Source organism: Bombina bombina, chromosome 6 (genome assembly GCF_027579735.1).
Source record: "Bombina bombina isolate aBomBom1 chromosome 6, aBomBom1.pri, whole genome shotgun sequence".
In the NCBI taxonomy this organism is placed as follows: Eukaryota; Metazoa; Chordata; class Amphibia; order Anura; family Bombinatoridae; genus Bombina; species Bombina bombina.
The window spans coordinates 1,048,031,363-1,048,058,998 of NC_069504.1; the positions used below are offsets into that span (position 1 = coordinate 1,048,031,363).

General features: G+C 36.4%; 1 protein-coding gene across 2 annotated transcripts in view; it reads right to left on the reverse strand.

The window, feature by feature from the left end:
- SLC6A13 (solute carrier family 6 member 13) overlaps positions 1–27,636 on the reverse strand; it is a 215,582-nt gene that overhangs the window by 52,815 nt on the left and 135,131 nt on the right. For both annotated transcript variants that reach the window (XM_053718822.1, XM_053718821.1), the window contains exons 8-9: positions 7,911–8,014; positions 7,609–7,733 (exon numbers count right to left, since the gene is read on the reverse strand). In XM_053718822.1, the coding sequence (XP_053574797.1) occupies positions 7,609–7,733; positions 7,911–8,014 (229 nt within the window). The remainder of the gene's footprint in view (positions 1–7,608; positions 7,734–7,910; positions 8,015–27,636) is intronic.

Genomic DNA, 27,636 nt, shown 5'->3' on the forward strand with positions numbered 1-27,636 from the left:
TACAGGTAATGAGTGGAGGAAAGAGGAGTCTCTTAAAGAAGAAGATACAGGTATGTGCAAGCCAGAAATCTTGCTTGTTTGTAGGTGACCAAATACTTATTATCCACCATAATAGGCAAATAAATTCTTTCCAAATCAGACAATGTGATTGTCTGGATTTGTTTCCACATTTTGTCTCTCATAGTTGAGGTATGCCTATGATGAAAATTACAGGCCTCTCTCATCTTCTTAAGTGGGAGAACTTGCACAATTGGTGGCTGACTAAATACTTTTTTGCCCCACTGTATATACATATTTAGACATGTGTGTGTGTGTATATATATACATATTTAGACATGTGTGTGTGTATATATATATACATATTTAGACATGTGTGTGTGTATATATATATATATATATATATATATGTATGTTAAAACCCTTTGCATTCCTTTTTGTTCTAACATTTGAGACCTCATGTCTTTGAGCCCTTATAACTTTTAATGAAACAGTGTTATTATGAGTGTAACTGTACTTTTAAAAGTGTTTTTTTTTATATTTTTTGTGCAGCTTTTTTGTCTTGTGTTGACCAGAGCGCTAAAGTCATGCTAATCCGATGCATGTTAAATTCAATTGTGCTCAAGCAAATGTATTTACTTTCAACTCATAATACCGCCCTATTCGCAAGGCGCGTAAAGAGCTGCAATTTAGCCTTTATTCTTCGAGTCATTTAGGCAACATTTGAACATTATTTTGGAATCTGAATGTGTCACTAATGCCACATCTCCTAATTTCCAGAATAAAATCTTTTCTCTGCATACTGTTACAATTTTGCATTTTAAAGAACTTAAAGTCCAGTGACTGCAATCTTCTATCACAGATAAAAAAAATGTAAATTCACGGTTTGATAAATTTGACTGACTCAACTTCTCTTGTCTATCCCTTTCTGCTCCCACACCCACAAGTGGCGCAAACACAATTGCGGTTATTTAAAAGCACAACACATAAAGAAGATAATAATGCATTTTTCATAATCCAATGTTCTGCACATAGCAGAATATGTTCTATGTATTCTTAAAGGGACATTTAACACCTGATAAAAATCCCTAAAACCTACTTTTTCTTATTAATAAAAATAAAATAATCACTGCTGACTATTTTATATGCTCCTCTTACCCCAAACTGTTGAAGGATATTGTTTTAAAGTACAGCACTGATCCACTGCTGGATTCTCCTATGTAAACTGCCATACTGTAACGCACGCTACAGGCAGGGGCACAGAAGTCACATGCTCATGATGCAGTCAAGGACACACACGGCTATATTACATACATTGTACTTAGAGGATCACATCTGTGTGAGCTGCTGTGACTGAATAAACATTTATTAGAGTATAAAGGTATTAGATTTAGCCATGTATGTATAATACACATAATATGCATCTTAGCTTTAATAAAATGATCATTACGTACTGTTTATTTGTGTTTCTAACTCCCCCCACAGTTAAAACTTCAAACTGCCCACAAGTTTTAGAAAAAGCCGTTTTCTGCAGGCAGCCAGGCACTATCATCAGTGTAATTTATTTGTTGTAACCTCCGTGGGGGAAGAGGGAGGGGGAGGCTGTGACACTGAATATACTCTCCGTGCAGAAGATTTCTGCTTTTCAAGAGTTCTCCTGTTTATATAAATCACTAAGGGCTGACAGTTGTACAAGCTTAGGGATCCTTTAGCAATGATCCTCTGCATTGAAAGAGACAATCATTGCTAAACGATCTCTAAGCTTGTACAACTGTCAGACCTTAGTGATTTATATAAACAGGAGAAGTCTTGAAAAGCAGAAATCTTCTGCACCGAGAGTATATGCAGCGTCACAGCCTCCCCCTCCCTCTTCCCCTACGGAGGTTACAACAAATAAATTACACTGATGATAGTGCCTGGCTGCCTGCAGAAAATGGCTTTTTCTAAAACTTGTGGGCAGTTTGAAGTTTTAACTGTGGGGGGAGTTAGAAACACAAATAAACCGTACATAATGATCATTTTATTAAAGCTAAGATGCATATTATGTGTATTATACATACATGGCTAAATCTAATACCTTTATACTCTAATAAATGTTTATTCAGTCACAGCAGCTCACACAGATGTGATCCGCTAAGTACAATGTATGTAATATAGCCGTGTGTGTCCTTGACTGCATCATGAGCATGTGACTTCTGTGCCCCTGCCTGTAGCGTGCGTTACAATATGGCAGCTTACATAAGAGAATCCATGGATCAGTGCTGTACTTTAAAACAATATCCTTTAACAGTTTGGGGTAAGAGGAGCATATAAAATAGTCAGCAGTGATTATTTTATTTTTATTAATAAGAAAAAGTAGGTTTTAGGGATTATTAGAAGACAGGTGTTTAGTGTCCCTTTAAAGAGGTATTTAAATATATATCTGATGGATTTTTGCACAAATATATATTTTATTATACATACGTATATATATATATATATATATATATATATATATATATATATATATATATATATATATATATATATATGATTATATATATATATTACAGTAAATACACAATATAACACTTTATTAAATATGAGTATTGCATAAATATGTTTTTTCATGTTTCATCTACTTGACTGCAAAGGGCTCCAATGCACTATATATATATATATATATATATATATATATATATATATATACATACAGTATATATAAACATACAGTACATATACATATTTAGACATATGTAGGTATCTTTGAGCCCTTATAACTTTTTATGCAGTATATTTTTGTTTTGTTTTTAACAATTTTTATTAGTGTATGAGTGTAACTGTACTATTAAATATGTTCACATTTAATTTAAACTTGTAGTTTGAGCTGCATTTAACTTGCACGAAAAAGGCTGCGAAAATCCAATATCGCTTGCGCGCAAATGTTATAACGCACCACTTGTTATCCAGCCCAAAGAAGGCAAGAGAGACATAGATAGGCGCTGACATATTGTAACTTAGGCCTAGATTTAGAGTTCGGCGGTAGCCGTCAAAACCAGCGTTAGAGGCTCCTAACGCTGGTTTTGGCCGCCCGCTGGTATTTGGAGTCAGTGATTAAAGGGTCTAACGCTCACTTTACAGCCGCGACTTTTCCATACCGCAGATCCCCCTACGCCATTTGCGTAGCCTATCTTTTCAATGGGATCTTCCTAACGCCGGTATTTAGAGTCGTTTCTGCAGTGAGCGTTAGAGCTCTAACGACAAGATTCCAGCCGCCTGAAAAAAGCAGGAGTTAAGAGCTTTCTGGCTAACGCCGGTTTATAAAGCTCTTAACTACTGTACCCTAAAGTACACTAACACCCATAAACTACCTATGTACCCCTAAACCGAGGTCCCCCCACATCGCCGCCACTCGATTAAAATTTTTAACCCCTAATCTGCCGACCGCCACCTACGTTATACTTATGTACCCCTAATCTGCTGCCCCTAACACCGCCGACCCCTGTATTATATCTATTAACCCCTAACTTGCCCCCCACAACGTCGCCGCAATCTACTTAAAATAATTAACCCCTAATCTTCCGACCGCAAATCGCCGCCACCTACGTTATCCCTATGTACCCCTAATCTGCTACCCCTAACATCGCCGACCCCTATGTTATATTTATTAACCCCTAATCTGCCCCCCTCAACGTCGCCGACACCTACCTACACTTATTAACCCCTAATCTGCCGAGCGGACCTGAGCGCTACTATAATAAAGTTATTAACCCCTAATCCGCCTCACTAACCCTATCATAAATAGTATTAACCCCTAATCTGCCCTCCCTAACATCGCCGACACCTACCTTCAATTATTAACCCCTAATCTGCCGACCGGAGCTCACCGCTATTCTAATAAATGTATTAACCCCTAAAGCTAAGTCTAACCCTAACACTAACACCCCCCTAAGTTAAATATAATTTTTATCTAACGAAATAAATTAACTCTTATTAAATAAATGATTCCTATTTAAAGCTAAATACTTACCTGTAAAATACATCCTAATATAGCTACAATATAAATTATAATTATATTATAGCTATTTTAGGATTAATATTTATTTTACAGGCAACTTTGTAATTATTTTAACCAGGTACAATAGCTATTAAATAGTTAAGAACTATTTAATAGTTACCTAGTTAAAATAATAACAAATTTACCTGTAAAATAAATCCTAACCTAAGATATAATTAAACCTAACACTACCCTATCAATAAAATAATTAAATAAACTACCTACAATTACCTACAATTAACCTAACACTACACTATCAATAAATTAATTAAACACAATTGCTACAAATAAATACAATTAAATAAACTATCTAAAGTACAAAAAATAAAAAAGAACTAAGTTACAGAAAATAATAAAATATTTACAAACATAAGAAAAATATTACAACAATTTTAAACTAATTACACCTACTCTAAGCCCCCTAATAAAATAACAAAGCCCCCCAAAATAAAAAATTCCCTACCCTATTCTAAAATACAAATATTACAAGCTCTTTTACCTTACCAGCCCTGAACAGGGCCCTTTGCGGGGCATGCCCCAAGAATTTCAGCTCTTTTGCCTGTAAAAAAAAACATACAATACCCCCCCCCCCAACATTACAACCCACCACCCACATACCCCTAATCTAACCCAAACCCCCCTTAAATAAACCTAACACTACCCCCCTGATGATCTTCCTACCTTGTCTTCACCATGCCAGGTTCACCGATCCGTCCTGGCTCCAAGATCTTCATCCAACCCAAGCGGGGGCTAGACATCCACTGAAGAAGTCCAGAAGAGGGTCCAAAGTCTTCCTCCTATCCGGCAAGAAGAGGACATCCGGACCGGCAAACATCTTCTCCAAGCGGCATCTTCTATCTTCTTCCATCCGATGACGACCGGCTCCATCTTGAAGACCTCCAGCGCGGATCCATCCTCTTCTTCCGACGACTAGACGACGAATGACGGTTCCTTTAAGGGACGTCATCCAAGATGGCGTCCCTCGAATTCCGATTGGCTGATAGGATTCTATCAGCCAATCGGAATTAAGGTAGGAATTTTCTGATTGGCTGATGGAATCAGCCAATCAGAATATAGTTCAATCCGATTGGCTGATCCAATCAGCCAATCAGATTGAGCTCGCATTCTATTGGCTGATCGGAACAGCCAATAGAATGCGAGCTCAATCTGATTGGCTGATTGGATCAGCCAATCGGATTGAACTATATTCTGATTGGCTGATTCCATCAGCCAATCAGAAAATTCCTACCTTAATTCCGATTGGCTGATAGAATCCTATCAGCCAATCGGAATTCGAGGGACGCCATCTTGGATGACGTCCCTTAAAGGAACCGTCATTCGTCGTCTAGTCGTCGGAAGAAGAGGATGGATCCGCGCTGGAGGTCTTCAAGATGGAGCCGGTCGTCATCGGATGGAAGAAGATAGAAGATGCCGCTTGGAGAAGATGTTTGCCGGTCCGGATGTCCTCTTCTTGCCGGATAGGAGGAAGACTTTGGACCCTCTTCTGGACTTCTTCAGTGGATGTCTAGCCCCCGCTTGGGTTGGATGAAGATCTTGGAGCCAGGACGGATCGGTGAACCTGGCATGGTGAAGACAAGGTAGGAAGATCATCAGGGGGGTAGTGTTAGGTTTATTTAAGGGGGGTTTGGGTTAGATTAGGGGTATGTGGGTGGTGGGTTGTAATGTTGGGGGGGGGGGTATTGTATGTTTTTTTTTACAGGCAAAAGAGCTGAAATTCTTGGGGCATGCCCCGCAAAGGGCCCTGTTCAGGGCTGGTAAGGTAAAAGAGCTTGTAATATTTGTATTTTAGAATAGGGTAGGGAATTTTTTATTTTGGGGGGCTTTGTTATTTTATTAGGGGGCTTAGAGTAGGTGTAATTAGTTTAAAATTGTTGTAATATTTTTCTTATGTTTGTAAATATTTTATTATTTTCTGTAACTTAGTTCTTTTTTATTTTTTGTACTTTAGATAGTTTATTTAATTGTATTTATTTGTAGCAATTGTGTTTAATTAATTTATTGATAGTGTAGTGTTAGGTTAATTGTAGGTAATTGTAGGTAGTTTATTTAATTATTTTATTGATAGGGTAGTGTTAGGTTTAATTATATCTTAGGTTAGGATTTATTTTACAGGTAAATTTGTTATTATTTTAACTAGGTAACTATTAAATAGTTCTTAACTATTTAATAGCTATTGTACCTGGTTAAAATAATTACAAAGTTGCCTGTAAAATAAATATTAATCCTAAAATAGCTATAATATAATTATAATTTATATTGTAGCTATATTAGGATTTATTTTACAGGTAAGTATTTAGCTTTAAATAGGAATCATTTATTTAATAAGAGTTAATTTATTTCGTTAGATAAAAATTATATTTAACTTAGGGGGGTGTTAGTGTTAGGGTTAGACTTAGCTTTAGGGGTTAATACATTTATTAGAATAGCGGTGAGCTCCGGTCGGCAGATTAGGGGTTAATAATTGAAGGTAGGTGTCGGCGATGTTAGGGAGGGCAGATTAGGGGTTAATACTATTTATGATAGGGTTAGTGAGGCGGATTAGGGGTTAATAACTTTATTATAGTAGCGCTCAGGTCCGCTCGGCAGATTAGGGGTTAATAAGTGTAGGCAGGTGTCGGCGACGTTGAGGGGGGCAGATTAGGGGTTAATAAATATAATATAGGGGTCGGCGATGTTAGGGGTAGCAGATTAGGGGTACATAGGGATAACGTAGGTGGCGGCGGTTTACGGAGCGGCAGATTAGGGGTTAAAAGTGTAATGCAGGGGTCAGCGATAGCGGGGGCGGCAGATTAGGGGTTAATAAGTGTAATGCTAGGGGTGTTTAGACTCGGGGTACATGTTAGAGTGTTAGGTGCAGACGTAGGAAGTGTTTCCCCATAGGAAACAATGGGGCTGCGTTAAGAGCTGAACGCTGCTTTTTTGCAGGTGTTAGGTTTTTTTTCAGCTCAAACTGCCCCATTGTTTCCTATGGGAGAATCGTGCACGAGCACGTTTTTGATGCCGGCCGCGTCCGTAAGCAACTCTGGTATCGAGAGTTGCATTTGCGGTAAATATGCTCTACGCTCCTTTTTTGGAGCCTAACGCAGCATTTGTTTGAACTCTCGATACCAGAGTTAAATTTATGGTGCGGCCAGAAAAAAACCCGCGGAGCGTTAACAGCCCTTTTACCGCCGAACTCTAAATCTAGGCCTTAGGTTACCTTTTCTGCTGAGGCCAATAAAGAACAGTTTTAAATAGCTTACTAAAGTGTGCAACCAATGACTGTGTGGAATACAGCTGTGTCTGAACTTCCATGTTTAATATATATATTGGAATGCCCACAATATTCAGAATAAAATTACAGGAAATGAGAATAAAATAAATAATGAAAGAATATTGCAAAGTTGGTTTACTGCAACAATTTAACAATTAAACAATTTATACTAATATCTTAAGGTATTTAATGTCCCTTTAAGCATAAAAATAAGGTTAACGGTGATACAAACATTTATAATTACTCATTACCAACTTTAGACCAGGAGACAATTCCTCAGTTGTACTTTGAACAAACTCACCAGACTCTGCCACCTCAGAGATAGGCACCCCTTGCTCTTGTGCCATGAAGCCTAAGATAGAAAAGATTGCAAAGCCAGCCACAAAACTGGTGCCACTGTTGAGGAAGCAGAGGGCAATGCAGTCCCTGCAGAGGTAGAATGAGAGGTGGAAAGAAAATAAGGTGACAGGACCAAGGTGACAAGGGAAACAAAAGAGGGAAGAATAATGTGAAAAACCACAGCGGAGGTAACATGAAAATAAATAACAAAAGCAGAGCTAGCATTGCTCCCAATGTATTAATACACATGAGTTCTTATTGTACCTGTAGCAGTTGTTGTTGTATTTATTGTAACTACCCAGTGCTGTCAGGCACCCCAAACAGATGGCAAATGAAAAGAAGATCTGTGTTCCTGCATCCATCCAAACCTGGAGATAAAAATACTGTAAGCCAACAGAACATTACAAGTATACAAATTAAACCATATATGACTCTGGCCAATACCAGGTCTCTACTCTTTCCAATTCATAGCAAATCTGTACAACATATGTCATTTGGCAGCTCAGTTTTCTAAGCCATTCTAGTCCATCAGTAGCGCTGCCGTTTGAATCAGGAAGAACTCTTGGTTTAGTAAACCATATAGTAGGAAAATAACAGACGTAAATGGAATGCTATAAGAAACTGGAGTAATAGAGGCTTTTCAGGGGAATTTTAGCAGAGATTTTCCCAGGCTGTTACTGACACATAAAATAACATAATAAAGAGAAGTAAACATTGTAATTCATTAATTCAATACTGATGATGAATTCCTAATGTGTTTGAATGCAGTTTTTTTTTTTCAGTTATAAGGTAATATCAAGCCGTGAAGTGCAATTAACAATTTCAGATTATTTATAGTCATTTCATAATTAATATTTACAAACATACAAACATTTAATTACAATTATAAATGAACACTGATCTGCATTTTATTTATGTGCCTGTGTAAAAGTGCATTTTGATCAAAACATTTTAAAAATTTTTTATTAAACCATGAAAATTAAGTTGTGAACATGTGAAGCGAGCATGTGCAAAAATAGTGAAAAATATTAACAGTGTAAGCAGTAGGGATATGGGCAAATGTGCTGAAAGTGTAATTAGTTTGGTAGAACAAATAGTCCTGTTGACATTCGTTTTGGAAAATTGAATGTTGATAAGAATTAAAATCCATTAAAATTCGGTAATCAAATGTTATTTCCGTTTTTATTACTTTAGTTTTCGAACGTTCATAATTAGATTGAATAGCCACATTTAAAATGTAACATTCGATTTAACAAATACTATTTAGAAGTTTAATAGTTCATATGGTAGTGAATTTAGTAAACTAATACATAATAGATACAAATATCTCAATTCTAATTTTTCTATTTCAAATATTGCATCATTTGAATATTAGATTTAAAGAGAGCATTAGAAATACTATTACAAATATATATATATATATATATATATATATATATATATATATATATATATAGATTCAAATTTAATTATTAGAAACATTTGAATTGAATATTACATTTAAAAAAAGCATTAGAAATACTATTACATTAAATGAATGTTAGAATGTTGTACAAATATTTGAAATGTGAAACAAACAAATGTGTTAAAATACGTTTAATTTTTTGAATGTTGCAAAATATTTGCCCATCCCTAGCAAGCAGCCAAGATATGAAGGAGGAAGTCTGACGTGTTTGCTCCCCCTAGTGGCACTGTATCATAGACTATACAGTATATATATATATATATATATATATATATATATATATATATATAGATAGATAGATAGATAGATAGATAGATAGATAGATATATATATAGATATACATATATATATATATATATATATATATATTTATGGCTACTTGAACCAGGTGAAGGACTAGCATCCCAGCCAACTGTTCCATTTGTTTTAGGACAATTACAGTTGTTGGCTCCTGTCCCATTGTATAGTTGTCCCAGGGATAAAAATCTGCACAGAGACTTAACTCCCAAAATTTCCCAGAGGCTTTCTTGCATGAGGGAAATTAAAAAGCTTGTGCCAAGTAGCCACCAGTATTTTGTGAGTGGGACTACTTCAGGGCTGTGGGAATGCCTAGGCATGTATTAGAAAGCCCTTTAAAACTGGGATAATAAATGGCTATAGGCAGCTAGCAGGCCATATCTCCCATCTCATGACCCTGCCATATGCAGGATAGTTGGGACGTATGCCAATGTGTGGACTTGGTATGGATGCCTTACTGAAATTATTTGCTGCATTGCAATTAAATCAATGTTTAAAAGCATCTAAAACCTGTCATTTTGTTAGTAAAACATGCATTGTTTTGCTGTTCCAGGAAACATCCCATGGAAAGCCTCTTTAATTAATATAAATTATCTTATGTCCTTTAACATGGCCAATTGAGAACATATGTAAGAGTTAAATAACAAGAAAAGGGGCAAAGTAAATAATGAAAGTGACTTGCAAATCTATTTTATTATTATTATTATGCACAATGAAACATTTTGCTGGTAATATAATTTTGAGTTTAAAGTCCCGATTAGTTGTAACCCTTAGACCCTGCATGATATCACGTTGGTAATAAATGAACCAGTTGAATAGGATATAAATTATAAAAGTGGCGCCTAGTAACTATGATCTAAACCAGTATTTCTAAATTACAGGCCTCAGGGCACACTAACAGGACGTTTTCAGGATTCCATTGAATGAGAGCAGATTAATAGCCACCCATGGCTACTGATCAGCTGATTATTTCACCTGTACTCTAGTTCAGATATTAGGAAAATCTGGCCTGGAATTGAGAAACGGTGATCTAGCCATTAGCCTCACATAAAAACATACAGACGCACAAGGATCTATTCCCATACATTTGAAGCACTTCAGATTGCCTAACATCAAATTCCAATTAGATGAGGAAAAAACACTGTACTACGAACGATATATGTTGTAGTGATAGTATACTAGTAACATTATAGGCAGCAGACATGCACTGTGTGCAACAAAGCCAACCACTGAGAAATTGTTATTAATTATTCTTGTTATATATTTTATACCCAAATAAAACTATGTAACTACTATGGTGCTGTAGAGAGCCTGTAGCAAGCTCCCAAGTACCCATGGTATATATTAACAACAAGTAGAAGCGCTCAACAAAAGCATAGTAGCTTGTTCTCTGTCAAATTTCCACCCAGGAACAGCCTCTCTTTGCTCAGTTGTGCTTTCAAAGAGGAGAACTTTCCTGAAGTATATCATTCTGATCGAGCTTTTGCAGATTAGCCCAGCCCTGAAAAACCTGGCAATCCTCCTCTGAAAGAGAAACATGCCATCCCCAGACGATCATTTGTTTTTTGTTAATAAAATATAATTTACAGAAATAAAATCCATAACAAAAACTTAATGAAACCATAGCAACAATTCAAAAGCAAAACAAATTTGAATGAAAATTTTGGTATGAAAGTGAAAAGTTACCAAAACTGAGTAAACTGTGCATCTCTACCTACAGACAGCGAAAATAAACTTTATTAAACAGGAGGAGACCAGAACAAAAATAAAGTACAAATCAAACCCATTTGTGCCACTTTTTGGACTTTTAGATGCCTTCAGAGTCTACAAAACCAAGACCCTTCCAATCAAGACAAAAAAGTAAAGTTTTCCACGGATCATCCACATGCATTCTAGTTCTCACTTGCTCAACACCACACAAACCAAACAGAACCATTTCAAAGGTAAAAAATTACATTCTTAGCATAATCACACTCCCGAAACACCTGTGCAACTCTCACTCAATTTTATAACATCCCTCTCTTGGACACCTCTCTGAACTCACCATACATCTTCTATAATGAAACTCACAGGTTAACAACCATGCACTGCCATCCATGCAACATCTCTCTGTCTATGCACCAAGCATTTCTCATTTACATTCTTCCACACTTGTTTACTTTCAGCTGCATTCAAATTTCCAATCAAACAAATCTGTAACAAACATAAACATCTTACACCACACATCTCTAGACACCCTGTAAAAATGATACTTCCTAATCTATTTTTATATCTTAACATAAAACCACAAAACATTCAGGCCTACTATTATCTCTCACACGTAAAACAAATGAATACACTCCCAGTTGCATACCTCACCATTCATCCCATAACATTATCTTTCATACTTGATCTAGCACTCAAACTCACATATATAACAAACAAAAAGCTCTCAACATCAGGAAAATTATTTCCTCCATTCTCTTTCAGACACACCACTTTCTCTCTATTCAGCTTCTCCATTCCAGAACTCCAAAAAAACAAAAATAACATGCACACAGTTTTCCCCAAATATTGATAAGGCACTGGAAACACATAACTAATATACAGTATTATAGGAACAATCACTTCCTTAATAACACTTTACCCGCTAAAGATAAAGAGCGCAAAGACCAGAAAAAATGTTTTTTCTTCACTTTAACACAAACATTCCCGCAACTTTACACTACCTTTTAAATCCTCATTAAATTTCACTTCAAGCACCTCAATCGCATCTTTCTGAACCGGCCACCCACTCAACTCTAAATCCCTTCACTCCCCAAAAGCTTTCACCTCACTCGCATCCCAATTTACATTAAACCCACTTGCTCTACAAAAACAATGCACATGCAGTCTTGCCCTCCTCAAACTCATCTGAGATTTACATACAACAGTCATATCATCCATGTATGCAATTCCTTTCAAACTTCTCCAACCACTACCGGGCACCGCTACACCACAAATAATCTTATCTTTACTTAACATTTGCAACAAAGGCTCAATCACACAAACAGATAAAGGGCCAGATTACAAGTGGAGCACTATTTAGCGTTTTCTCATGCTAACTAAGCTAGAAGTAAACTTTTTCATGCATCTGGTTGTGCTCGTATTACAAGTTGAAAGGGAAAAGTTATCACTCACGCACTAAGAGGATGCGCACAAAAAAACACAAGCACGATAACCTTTTCCCCCCTAGAAGTCAATGCAACAAAAAAGTGGGAAAAAAACCCCCTCTCGCTCGCAAACCAAAATGCATATTATCAAATGTGCTAACCCAACATAAAAATATGTATATTTCACATTCCAATGTTCTTCACATAGCAGAATATATTCTATTTATTCATAAATACATATTTCTACATATATCTGACAGTATTTTGGTACAATATATATCTATACCTATAAATCTATATTATTATATATAGGTATAGATATATACATTGTTTGTAAAAAAAAAAAAAAGGCGAAGGACCAGCGCTATAGTAACAGAAACCTCAGATACCTAAAAGAAATCCATTATCACCCTGCTGCCCAAATCTAAAAAGGTCTGAATAAAATGGCCCCCGCCAAATAAATCACCCTTTCTGTGAGTAGGAACAATCGTAAAAAAGAGAAGAAAATAGACGCATGCATGGAGTATCCACAAATTCTAAACTACTGCATATAATAAGGTAAACAGAGAGTAAATAATAAATGTATCATCCAAAATATCAATGTGTGTTGAATATCTAATATAAACATAAGATTAATATGCACATAAATAATAAATAATAGTTATTAAAAGGTTAAGAAAAAAAATAATAATAAATAAAATAAAAAATGACGAAGTAAATATTCAGCATGAAGGGTGGGAATTGTCACATCCACCCCAATAAAAAAAACGGTACGCTCATTGAAAGTCCAGAACTGGTTACTCAGAAAACAAATTTGCTAGTAGCAATGTGGGAATCCAATTCCTTACAAATATCCTACTTACATAGAATAACTTCAATCTGATGAGGTAAGTGCCGCACACGATACAGAAACTCTCAGTTATCGTATCCCCAGCGATCTTGCACACTAGTGAAACATTGTCTGTAAAAAGTTGCAAAAATGTATTTGTACACGCTATAGTAAAATCTGCTTACACTCATTAACCTCAATTTGTATGAATTTCCTTACTGCAGTAACACTCAATTGCAGCAATAACAAACCTTTCCAGGTCAGTAAGAGTGCCAAAAGTCTGTGTAGTCTTCATTACACGGTTCAAAGGTTACCAAAGTACACACCTTCTTCGCCAGAGGAATAATATAAACAGACATTCCGATCACCATTTTAAAAAATGAGGCTGCAGCCTGCCCCCTGCTTGTATCCGTTTCCATTGGTCATTGCTCTAGTCATGTGATCATGACGTGTTACTTGGGTGTCATTTAATATTCTTTAGGCCCCCTATTCTAGCAGACTACTAGCGTGGACACCTCAAGTAGGAGTCATGTGACATGATTCATTCTCCTATATCCAAATGTTTACGCTACTCGTAAATATAGCTCGACATTTCTTCATTTGATTGTTACGGTATCTGTCATAATTGTAAATTGTATTCAGGCAGTTCCCTTTGCATTCAATGTAATCTTATAAATTTAAAAATATTGCATATAACAAATATTTCACTTTATATACAAAACACACAATTTGATTCTACAAATAAAAGTAGGTAGTATATTTCTTCCTTAGCCTACATAAATGGACATATCGTGACACTTAAGAAATGCATTATCTTTAAAAATTGCTAAAACTCGATCCACTTATATTAATACATAAAAATAGATGATATTGATCCCAAAAGGTCTGTATAGCCCTCCCGCTTCTACCACCCACAAGCAATTGAGCTTAGTACAATATTTTGTTCGTAAAATCCTCATACGGAAAGAGGGAAGGGAAATAACAATAACATTTTTTGTATCTCACTAAATTATTAATTGAATTAATTCTCTTCCCCTTTATTTGCATCGTTAGTCTTAGTTGGTTTGTCATAAAAGTACCAATATTCCCTTTATATAGAGATAAGAGAAAGTTATTACTCTTATAATACACATACATTTGTGTTTAAAATCCCTAATATATACACATCTATTCAAGTATTCATATTTAAAAATCCAATCTTCTCCCCAAACTTTTGTATACATGGGAAGAAATGGGGTTCTCAAAAGGATACCCATCTTATGAGTTTCCTTAATATATATCTAGGAAAGAATACCTATACTCATATAGAAAAAAAGAAGGGATTATTAATTATCCACTAAAAAAGCAGCCAAATCTATGTCCTTGCTGTGGCCATAGGGAACCATAGTGTGCATAGTGTGGATCCAATAGGTCTCTCTTCGTCTTAAATGTAATTCCCTATTTTAACCCCTATCACCTATTGGTATGTGTTCCAAAATAGTTGCCTTTAGGCCAGTGGAATCCATATCATGAAACATTCTAAAATGGCAGACAAATTGTGTAATTTCTCCCCAATATTACTGTTATGTTTGGCCAATCTCTTTTTGAAAGGTCTCTTTGTACGGCCAATGTACTGAAGGCCACATACACATTCAATTAGGTAGACCACATGGAACTGTCTTACAGTTACATGCCCCATTGATTTTACTATTCTTTTTCACGCTATTGGATTTTACCTCCTTAGTAGATTTGTTTCCACTGTAATGGTGTATACAGGCTACACAATTGAGATGATTGCATTTGAAGAAGCCAATTGTTATCTTCCCAAGCCAATTATTGTCCGCTTTTTTTCTTCGCAATTTGCTTGGTGCAAATATATTTTTAAAGTTTTTATTTTTACTATAGATGATTCATGGCTCCTTCAAAATTGCATTCGTCAATAATTCATCTTTTCAGAGTAAATGCCAGTGTTTTCTCAAGATAGATCAAATTTCAGTAGACCCTTCATTATACTTGGTAATAGAATCTACTGTATCCATTCCATGTTTGTTTTTATTACCCTTTCTTTGTCCTGTTTTTAATAATGTCTCTCTATCAAGGTTGTTTGCCCTATTGTAAGCCACCACTAATTCCCCCTCTTTGTATCCCTCTCTTTAAATTTCTCTTTTAAGAGGTTGGATTCCTTTTCGAAATCCTCCATCCTAGAGCAATTACATCTCAGGCATTGGAATTGCCCATAGGGGATATTTCAAATCCATTTTGGATTGTGATTGCTGGTTGCATACAGGTATCTATTGCTGTCGGTGTCCTTTTTATATAGTTTGGTTTCAATTTGTTCTTTATCATGAAACAGAACTATATCCAAAAACTCTATTTCCTCTCTATTCCTATTTTCAGTGAAGGAAAGATTAAAATCATTTGTATTCAAGGAGTCCACAAATTCATTCAGTACATTCTCCGGGACCTCCCAAATAAAAATGATGTCATCTATATATCTCCCCCATTTTTTAATGTTGGATATATAGGGATTATTGTACGAAATTATTCCCTCCTTCCACAGCCCCATGTGCAAATTTGCAAAACTTTGTGCAAAGTGAGTACCCATTGCAGTACCATGGAGCTGTAGGAAATATTGTTGTTTTTTTTTCAAAAAGGAAGTAATTTTTCTCCAAAATAAACTTAATAGCCTCCATTAGGAATTTTTGATTGCTCTCTGGTAAGTTTGTAAGATGATTTAACCAATAACCTACTGCTGCTGTGCCCCTCTTATGTGGAATATTTGTATAAAGTGCACTCACATCAAGTGTTACCCAAATGCACTCATTATTCCATTTGACCCCAGTAAATGTCTCAATAGTGTCTGGAGTGTCTGGTAAATAAGATTTTAATTCTGGATTTAAGGGCTGAAGGAAGATATCACTATACACAATTTTGACGTCAGTGAATTGACAAATGAAAAGTTCTCTCTTCAACAGAGGCCAAAACTGAAAAGTCCTGAGAATCACACGGAGTTCCAAAATATTGATTGGTAATCTCACCTCTTGAGATTTCCAAACCCCTTGTGCTGTCAGAGAACCCCAAACAGCTCCCCACCCTGAAAGACTCGCATCTGTTGTGATCACAGTCCAGGTTGGCCGAACATTGGGATTTAAGAATATCAATTGTGATATCCTTGTATAATCCCTGCACCACTGGTTCAGCATACAAAGCTGGAGAGGTCTCATATTAAAAAACAAGCAAAGGGGATTGCGTCCGATGCTGGAGTCATGAGACCTAAAACTTCCATGCACATAGCTACTGAAGGGAATGACTGAGACTGAAGGTTTTGACAGGCTGCAACCAATTTCAAATGTCTCTTGTCTGTTAGAGACAAAGTCATGGACACTGAATCTATCTGGAAACCTAAAAATATTACCTTTGTCTGAGGAATCAAAGAACTTTTTGGTAAATTGATCCTCCAACCATGTCTTCGAAGAAACAACATTAGTTGATTCATGTGAGATTCTGCAGAACGTAAAGACTGAGTGAGTACCAAGATATTGTCCAAATAAGGAAATACCACAATACCCCACTCTTTGATTACAGAGAGTAGGGCACATAGAACATTTGAAAAGATTCTTAGAGCTGTCGCTATGCCAAAAGGAAGAGCAACAAATTGGTAATGCTTGTCTAGAAAAGAGAATCTTAGGAACTGATAGTGATCTGGATGAATCGGAATATGAAGATATGCATCCTGTAAGTCTATTGTGGACATATAATGCCCTTGCTGAACAAAATGCAGAATAGTCCTTATAGTTACCATTTTGAAAGTTGGTACTCTTACATATCGATTCAAAATCTTTAGATCCAAAACTGGTCTGAATGAATTTTCTTTCTTTGGGACAATGAATAGATTTGAATAAAACCCCAGACCCTGTTCCTGAAATGGAACTGGTATGATTACCCCTGATAACTTCAGGTCTGAAACACACTTCAGGAAAGCCTGAGCCTTTACTGGGTTTGCCGGAATGCGTGAGAGAAAAAAATCTTCTCACAGGCGGTCTTACACTGAATCCTATTCTGTACCCCTGAGAGACAATACTCTGAATCCAATGATTTTGGACCGAATTGATCCAAACATCTTTGAAAAATTTTAATCTGCCCCCTACCAGCTAAGTTGGAATGAGGGACGCACCTTCATGCGGACTTGGGGGCTGGTTTTGATCTCTTAAAAGGCTTGGATTTATTCCAGTTTGAAGAATCAACTTAACAATGCTAGACAAATCATGATCCGATATTTGTTGCGCTAAAGTTTCCAACCAAAAAGTTGAAGCAGCTGCAACATCAGCCAAAGAAATTGCAGGCCTAAGAAAATGACCTTAATATAAATAAGCTTTCCTTAGATAAGATTGAAGTTTTCTATCTAAAGGATCTTTAAAAGAAGTACTATCTTCCGTAGGAATAGTAGTACGTTTAGCAAGAGTAGAGATAGCCCCATCAACTTTGGGGATCTTTTCCCAAAACTCCAATCTAACTGCTGGCAAAGGATACCATTTTTTAAACCTTGAAGAAGGAATAAAAGAAGTACCAGGCCTATTCCATTCCTTAGAAATCATATAAGAAATAGCATCAGGAACTGGAAAAACCTCTGGAATAACCACAGGAGGTTTATAAACAGAATCTAAACGTCTACTAGTTTTAATAATAAGCGCTGCGGAATCTGTTGGCGCTCTACAAATACCTGATAATAATAATATCAAGAGGACTAGTTTTCTCCATATCTAATGTAATCAACACTTCTTTTAACAAAGAACGAATATACTCCATTTGAAATAAATAAGATGTTTTGTCAGTGTCAATATCTGAGGCAGGATCTTCTGAATCAGATAGATCCTCATTAGAGAAGGATAATTCAGTATGTTGCTGGTCATTTTAAATTTCATCAACCTTATGAGAAGTTTTAAAAGACCTTTTCATTTATTAGAAGGCAGAATGGCAGACAAAGCCTTCTGAATATAATCAGAATTAAATTCTTTTAAATTTACAGGTATATCTTGTGCATTAGGTGTTGAGGGAACAGCAACAGGTAATGAACTATTACTGATGGATACATTCTCTGCATATAAAAGTTAATCATGACAACTATTACAAACCACAGCTGGAGGTATAACCTCCACAAGTTTACAACAAATGCACTTAGCTTTGGTTATCAGGCCGCAGGGTTCCAACAGTGATTTCTGAGACAGGATCAGATTGAGACATCTTGCAAATGTAAGAGAAAAAAACAACATATAAAGCAAAATTATCAATTTCCTTATATGGCAGTTTCAGGAATGGGAAAAAAATGCAAACAGCATAGCTGTAAGGAGGATTGTATCCCTTTAAGGAACTCAGATGCAGATAAATTCTTATGCTTAAGTTTCTTTTACTTGAGAGATCTAGTGTATTGCCTTTTAAATCTATAGCCAGTATTACTTCTGGTAAATGAGATTTTGTGTCACTGTGTTATCAGAAACCCTCTATAGCGAGAGGGATTCTTAGTTGCAGTGAGAGTTAATTAGGTTTACTAGAAACCAACAGTATTCCCTATTCAGAATCTGTATCAATAATAACTTGATACAGATATAAACTAGCTTTAGGCAAGACCCTTTGCTAATAAGGAGAGCGTAACTGTGGCTTATGTTTGCAGGAGCAATAGCGTGTGAGCAGTGACTGATTCCTTTTTTACAGCAGTGCTGACAATTGTAAGTAGTTCTGTTGTATCACATCTAATATGAGAGAGTTCATCAGTACTGTAAGCAGGCTTATTACGGAGTATTTGCAATCTGTGATTGCTTACCTGATGTGGCTCTGTTTAGTTGTTGCGGTCAGACACGCTGTGGTCACAGGCAAGGCAGTTTGCAAGCCGTGGCGTTTTCCAGCTGATCGTGTGAGCGGAAGTCTGCACAGTAGGAGGCGGCACCTGAGGTTGTTGTTAGAACGGCAGAGCCGTTTAGTGAGGCTCAATCTGTGAACCGGCTGAAGACAAGGCAGACAGTGGAAATCGTAAGTTGTATACTTGCGGTTTGGAGATATTCAGGATATAACTGGTAGCGCAGTTTCTTGGCTGTCAGTAATGAGTGATCCAGGGTAGCTTGAGAGAGTAATGAAACAGGCAGGTTATACCGGACTGTTATTCATAGCGAATTGGAAGACAAACTCCTGTGGATATATCCCTTCTCAGGTAGAATAGAGGTTAGCTCAGATCTTCAGGTGAATGAGTAAACAATCAGAGAATTACTAAGCAACGTCTTACAGGAAGTAGCAGGTATTTAACAGGAAGGTAGCCAATTAGGTAGTCAGGGAAGATAATGCTACTTAAAGGAACAGTATCCCTGACAATAGCCCTCTGACATAGAAAAAAAGCAGGAGGCAAAAAAAGAATGGGGTCTTAAATAATGAAAATATTTGGCGCCAAGTATGACGCACAACAAACAGAAAAAATATTTTTTGTCGCCAAAAACGTCTGGAAACGACATAGATGACGCAACCTTGTGAAAGGACCCGGCATCAACTAAGACGCCGGAAATTATGAATTTGTATCAACAAACGTAACTTTGCACCAAGAAATCTCACGCCAAGAATGATGCAATAAACTTTAGCATTTTGCGCCCTTGCAAGCCTAATTCTGCCTGCGAATTTGAAAATGACAGTCAATTGAAAAAAGACTATACCCCAGGTAAGAAATACATTTTCCTAAAAAATGCATTTCCCAGATATGAAACTGACAGTCTGCAAAAGGAAATATACTGAAACCTGAATCATGGCAAAGTACAATACATATATTTAGAACTTTATATAAATACATAAAGTGCCAAACCATAGCTGAGAGTGTCTTAAGTAATGAAAACATACTTACCAGAAGACACCCATCCACATATAGCAGATAGCCAACCCAGTACTGAAACAGTTATCAGTAGAGGTAATGGAATATGAGAGTATATCGTCAATCTGAAAAGGGAGGTAGGAGATGAATCTCTACAACCGATAACAGAGGACCAATGAAATAGATCCCCGTGAGGAAAACCATTGCATTCAATAGGTGATACTCCCTTCCCATCATTCTGACATTCACTATACTCTGAGAGGCAACAGGCTTCAAAATGCTTAGAAGCGCATATCAACGTAGAAATCTTAGCACAGACTTACTTCACTACCTCCATAGGAGGCAAAGGCCCAGATTACGAGTTTTGCATTAGAGGCTGTGCGGTGTTAACGAGCAGTTTTCCCTCACCGCTCACTAACCTACAGCGCTGGTATTACGAGTTTTCAGAAACCTGTCGTTATAAGGCAAGAAGTGAGCGTTGAGCAAAATTTTGATCATTACCGCACTCCAATACCAGTGCTCCGTAAGTCAGCGGTGAGCTGGTGTAACGTGCTCATGCACGATTTCCCCATAGGAATCAACAGGGAGAGCTGGCTGAAAAAAAGTCTAACACCTGCAAAAAAGCAGCGTAAAGCTCCTTAACGCAGCCCCATTGATTCCTATGGGGAAATACATTTTATGTCTACACCTAACACCCTAACATGAACCCTGAGTCTAAACACCCCTAATCTTACACTTATTAACCCCTAATCTGCCGCCCTAAACATCGTCGACACCTAAATTATAATTATTAACCCCTAATCTGCCACTCCGGACACCACCGCCACCTACATTATACTTATGAACCCCTAATATGCTGCCCCCAACATCGCCGAACCCTACAATACATTTATTAACCCCTACTCTGCCGCCCCCAATGTCGCCGCCACCTACCTACACTCAGGGCAGCCACTAGAATTTTTGGGGCCCCTGACTCAACCATTGATCAGGGCCCCCCCCTCCTTTGACATGTGCAATTTTTGACCAAGTGACTAAAACGTATATGCACTTTATTCTTAAGTGTCTATTTAAACTTGGAAATGTTGTAAAGGTAGTAACATACACACACAGACACACTCATACATTGAAACACACACACTCACACATAAGGATTCACTTATAGACACTGTAACAGACACGCAAAGAAACACACTCAGACAAAGACACCCAAACAGACACTCAGCACTTGTTTACATTGACCTGACAAGTAATGAGGTAAACTACAGTTTTGTAAAAAAAGGAGATTTAGAAAACAAAATATGGAGTTCTGATTATTTGTAACAGAAGATGCCAACTAAATGATGACAACAGCATGCAGTGGCTGAAAGGAAGGGCCCTGAACTGCCTAAACAATTTAAAGGTAAAATGGTGGATTGGTGACTTCTGGAGAGGTCTCGTTAGCCTCAAAGTCTGTAGAAAGATGTGAATAATCGGTAGTAAGGTCAAAATGTCCTAAAATGGAACAGGCAATGGACACACACACAAACTCAAACTTCCACATACACCCAAGGAAACACCGACAGACACAGCCTCAGAAAACACACAAAGACATACACACACAGAGAGACAACCACATAAAACACCAAAAGACATACATACACACACCCTCACTGAGACATCCACAGAAAACACACAAAGACATACACACACACTCACAGAGACACCCACAGAAAACACACACCGTCACAGAGACATCCACAGAAAACACAGACATAGACACTGACCCGCACAGAGGCATCCAGAGAAAATACACAAAGACAAACATACACACACCCTCACCGAGACACCCATAGAAAAAGCTCAAAGACATATGCAAACACCCTCACAGACATCCATAGAAAATGCACAAAGACATACACACCCACCCTCACAGAGAGACCCACAGAAAAAAAAACATACACACTCATAAAGACACAAACCAAAGCACAAAGACATAAACACAGACACCCACAGAAACACTCACAGGAGGAAATATTTATGCACCTTGCATCCCCTAAATCAACAGTGTGTGACATGCATGATAAAAAAAAATTGCAGAAATTAAGAGATCACCTTTTAAAGAATCATATTTGTAAATGAGCAAAAAAAATTCTGTGAATTCAAAATTGTACATTAATGATCTGGGTAGATGGCTAGATGAAGAAAAGTACTTTTAAAAGGTTGACATATGTTTGTTTGTTTTTTCCCCAACCAAGAGCACCAATTCAAATATAGTCTACAAATGTTCCCATCTGTCAGCTGTACTTATGGATTTTGAAAATGCTGTACTCTATATGGTCTTGGTGGAGCCATAAGCTGTGGTACCATTAGATCTGGTTAAATGCAGGATTTAGGCTTGTTGGTATGTATTTCAAAATTAAGTCAGCTGTAGTGTAAACTGAACAGTTTTAAGTTAACCTGTCTCATTTCAAACACTGAGCAATCTTAGTCTGAGAGTATAACATCTTATGCAGATGTAAATATCTTAGATAAAATGCCTCCTTGCATCTGGAAAGTCCTTGCATAAAAGGGCAGTAAATTGGAATGTAATATATATATATATATATATATATATATATATATATATATATATATATATATATATATATATATATATATATATATATAAAATGCATATCTGCCAAAAGGGCACCTACCATTTGTGTAATGAGGAGGAAACATTTCTGCATGGTTTAAATATAGAATTTCTACAGCATTGTCAAAAATGTGTTTTTATGGACCTCTGGCCCCACCATACAACTACTACCACACTGCACAAAGAAATAAAAAACATTTGCTAAGTAAGTCCTGCCTCCTCTGCAAATGAAAGTGATCTGCCGTCTGACACATACTGTACAAACAAAGTGCCAAGTCTGTCTCACACTGTGCATAGTGGTTTAGTGCACACTCAGAAATCCTCTCAAATGTTAATACTTTACTCCTTGTAAAAAATTTTTTTTTTTTAGTTCTTGCTTCACGGGGCCCACCTGGCCATTGGGCCCCTGACAGGAGTCACCCCTGTCACCCCCTGATGGCGGCCCTGCCTACACTTATTAACCCCTAATCTGCTGCCCACAACGTCGCCACCACTATATTAAAGTTATTAACCCCTAAACCTAAGTTTAACCCTAAACCTAACACCCCCTAACTTAAATATAATTTAAATAAATCAAAATAAATATTCCTATAATTAACTAAATTATTCCTATTTAAAACTAAATACTTACCTGTAAAATAAACCCTAAGCTAGCTACAATATAACTAATAGTTACATTGTATCTAGCTTAGGGTTTATTTTTATTTTACAGGCAAGTTTGTATTTATTTTAACTAGGTAGAATAGTTATTAAATAGTTATTAACTATTTAATAACTACCTAGTTAAAATAAAGACACATTTACCTGTAAAATAAAACCTAACACTACACTATAATTAAATAAATTAACTAAATTAAATGCAATTACCTAAATTAAATTAAATTAGCTAAAGTACAAAAAAACAAACACTAAATTACAGAAAATAATAAACAAATTACAGATATTTAAACTAATTACACCTAATCTAATTGCCCTATTAAAATAAAAAAGCCCCCCCCCCCAAAAAAAAACCCTAGCCTAAACTAAATTACCAATAGCCCTTAAAAGGGCCTTTTGCGGGGCATTGCCCTAAAGTAATCAGCTCTTTTACCTGTAAAAAAAATACAAACAACCCCCCCAACAGTAAAACCCACCACCCACACAACCAACCCCCCAAATAAAATGCTAGCTAAAAAAAAACTAAGCTCCCCATTGCCCTGAAAAGGGCATTTGGATGGGCATTGCCCTTAAAAGGGCAGCTAGCTCTTTTGCAAGCCCAAACCCCTAATCTAAAAAATAAACCCACCCAATACACCTTTAAAAAAAACTAACACTAACCCCCTGAATATCGACTTACCGGGAGACTTCTTCATCCAAGCCAGGCGAAGTGGTCCTCTAGACAGGCTAACTGCCCTTTTAAGGGCAATGCCCATCCAAATGCCCTTTTCAGGGCAATGGGGAGCTTAGTTTTTTTAGATAGGTTTTTATTTGGGGGGTTGGTTGTGTGGGTGGTGGGTTTTACTGTTGGGGAGTTGTTTGTATTTTTTTTTACAGGTAAAAGAGCTGATTACTTTGGGGCAATGCCCCACAAAAAAACCCTTTTAAGGGGGGGGGGGCTTTTTTTATTTTAATAGGGCTATTAGATTAGGTGTAATTAGTTTAAATTTCTGTAATTTGTTTATTATTTTCTGTGATTTAGTGTTTTTTTTGTACTTTAGCTAATTTAATTTAATTTAGGTAATTGTATGTAATTTATTTAATTGTATTTAATTTAGTTAATTTATTTATTTAATTATAGTGTAGTGTTAGGTGTTAGTGTAATTTAGGTTAGGTTTTATTTTACAGGTACTTTTATATTTATTTTAGCTAGGTAGTTATTAAATAGTTAATAACTATTTAATAACTATTCTACCTAGTTAAAATAAATACAAACTTGCCTGTAAAATAAAAATAAATCCTAAGTTGGCTACAATGTAACTATTAGTTATATTGTAGCTAGCTTAGGGTTTATTTTACAGGTAAGTATTTAGTTTTAAATAGGAATAATTTAGTTAATGAAAGGAATTTTTAGTTAGATTTCTTTTAATTATATTTAAGTTAGGGGGTGTTAGGGTTAGGGTTAGACTTAGATTTAGGGGTTAATACATTTAATATAGTGGCAGTGATCTTGGGGACAGCAGATTAGGGGTTAATAAATGTAGGTAGGTGGCGGCGATGTTAGGGATGGCAGATTAGGGGTTAATAATATTTAACTAATGTTTGCGAGGCGTGAGTGCGGTGGTTTAGGGGTTAATATATTTATTATAGTGGTAACGATGTCCGGTTCGGCAGATTAGGGGTTAAAAATGTTCATTTAGTGTTTGCGATGTGGGAGGGCCTCGGTTTAAGTCTGGCCAAAAAAGTGAGCGGTACACCTGTACCTGCAAGTCTCGTAATACCAGCGGTCATTAAAAAGCAGCGTTAGGACCAGCTAACACTGCTTTTTAAGCCTAATGCAAAACTCGTAATCTAACCGAAAGTTTGTAAAACTGAATTGTGGGTGTGGTGAGGGGTGTATTTATAGGCATTTTGAGGTTTTGGAAACTTTGCCCCTCCTGGTAGGATTGTATATCCCATACGTCACTAGCTCATGGACTCTTGACAATTACATGAAAGAAATTGCTACTGTAGGGGTGTTGTTTTAAAGATCATCCTCACTCAAAATCTTAGCTTCCGTAACATCATCCAGTAGATGATTATATTCCCTTAAAAAGGTCGGGTAACATCTCCCTATAATCTTTTGTAGTTTGTCCCTTCCTGTAATAAGTTATATGCCTCAAGAAGGTAGTCTGTTCTGTCCTGTATCACGATCCCCTTTCCTTTGTCCACCTCCCGAATCATTATCTCAGTGTCTTCCTCTAGATTCTTAATAATCAATTTTTCCTTGGTTGTCAAATTGTCTTTTTTTATCTTATATTTATTAAACATCTCCATTAGTTCGTTCTGTACCAAATTAGAAAATACAGAAACCAAGATTCTCTTGTATGGGAAAATAAGTAAAAGGTGGTTTTAGCTTAGTATGGGGGTTGAAGAGTATCTATCCTCTGTTCTCCTACTTCATTCTCCCCTTTCTAATTCTCTTAGTGTTGTCAAAGTTTCTAAATCTTCCTCCCCCAGATATCTAATGAAATCCTCAATCCCCTCTCTTTCACCTTTGGAGGACTTTGCAAAATGTCTTTTAAGGGTTAATTTTTCGAGTAAACTTATTGAGGTCTATAAACAACTTAAAGGAATTTGGGCCCTTGGTGGGAGCAAACTACAACCCTTTCTCCAACGTCTCTAAATCCCTGTCAGTTAATGTTTTTTTAGAGAGATTGAAGACTTTTGTTTTTACATTTTCCTTTCCCATGTCAGGGTTGACCTTTGTCTCTTTCTTTCTAAGTCTTCTGCCTCCTCTACATCCCCTCTGTTTGGTCTTTTTTGACCTCTTGATCTCCACTGGGGTTCCAGTCTTGGGGTATTCACAACCTCCATATTTGATCCCCTCTCAACATTGTCCCCCTGTATGTTTCCCTCGCTCTCCATAAAAAAATGATGGTGATTCATTCCAGTGTGTTCTCCTCTTTTAGAGTCTCCTTGTTGTATTTTGTAACTATCTGAGTGTGTTCTATGCCATCCTACCTGTCTATTTGAAGAACTGTGGAATCTATCTCTATTTCTCCATTCTTGATTCATAGTGGTCTCTCTACTGGGCCATTAAAAAACCTATTCTCCTGGTTTGTTTTTATTTTTTCTGTCTAATTCCTGATAGTAGACACCCCCCTAAAATTATTTAATTTGTCACGCATGTCCTTAATTTCTTCCCCCGATGATTTAAATTTTTTGTTTCTGTATTTAATTAGAATATTAATAAACTTTATGGAACATTCCTCCAGAACTGTTTCACACTCAGTCTACAGCTCTTGTTCAGAATTATCTATAATCAATGTTTTCTCTAATTTCAAACCTTTTGGAATCAAATTATATTTTTTTAAATAGCGTTCCAAGTTATTAATATCATGCCAATTTAACAACTGTTTGCGACCAAGCTTTTCCATTTTCATAAACAGTTGTTTTGGGTTAGTAATGTTAAGAATCTCGATTACTATATTTTCTGCTTCACGCACAGACAATTTTCTCTGTTTCGTATCCAAGTTAAAATAATCTCCATATTTATGATCACTCATTTTCACAAGTGAATTAGTGTGATATGTTATCACTCTTGGAGCTAATCTAATGGGTAAAAAAAATGTTTGCAAAAAAAGGTGAAGGACCAGCGCTATAGTAACAGAAACCTCAGATACCTAAAAGAAATCTGTGGTCACCTTGCTGCTGCCAAAATCTAAAAAGGTCTGAATAAAATGGCCCCCGCCAAAGAAATCACCTTTTCTATGAGAAGGAACAATCGTAAAATAGAGAAGAAAATAGACGCATGAAAGGAGTATCCACAAATTCTAAACTACTGCATATAATAAGAGAGTAAATAATAAATGTATCATCCAAAATATCAATATACGTTGAATATCTAATATAAACATAAAATTAAAATACACATAAAGAATAAATAATAGTTATTAAAAGGTTCAGAAAAAAGTAATAAATAAAATAAAAAAATGACCAAGTAAGTATTTAGCATGAAGGGTGGGAATTGTCACATCCACCCCAATAAAAAAACGGTACGCTCATTGAAAGTCCAGAACTGGTTACTCTGAAAACAAATGTGCTAGTAGCAATGTGGGAATCCAGTTCCTTACAAATATCCTACTTACATAGAATAACCTCAATCTGATGAGGTAAGTCACACACGATACAGAAACTCTCCGTTGTTGTATCC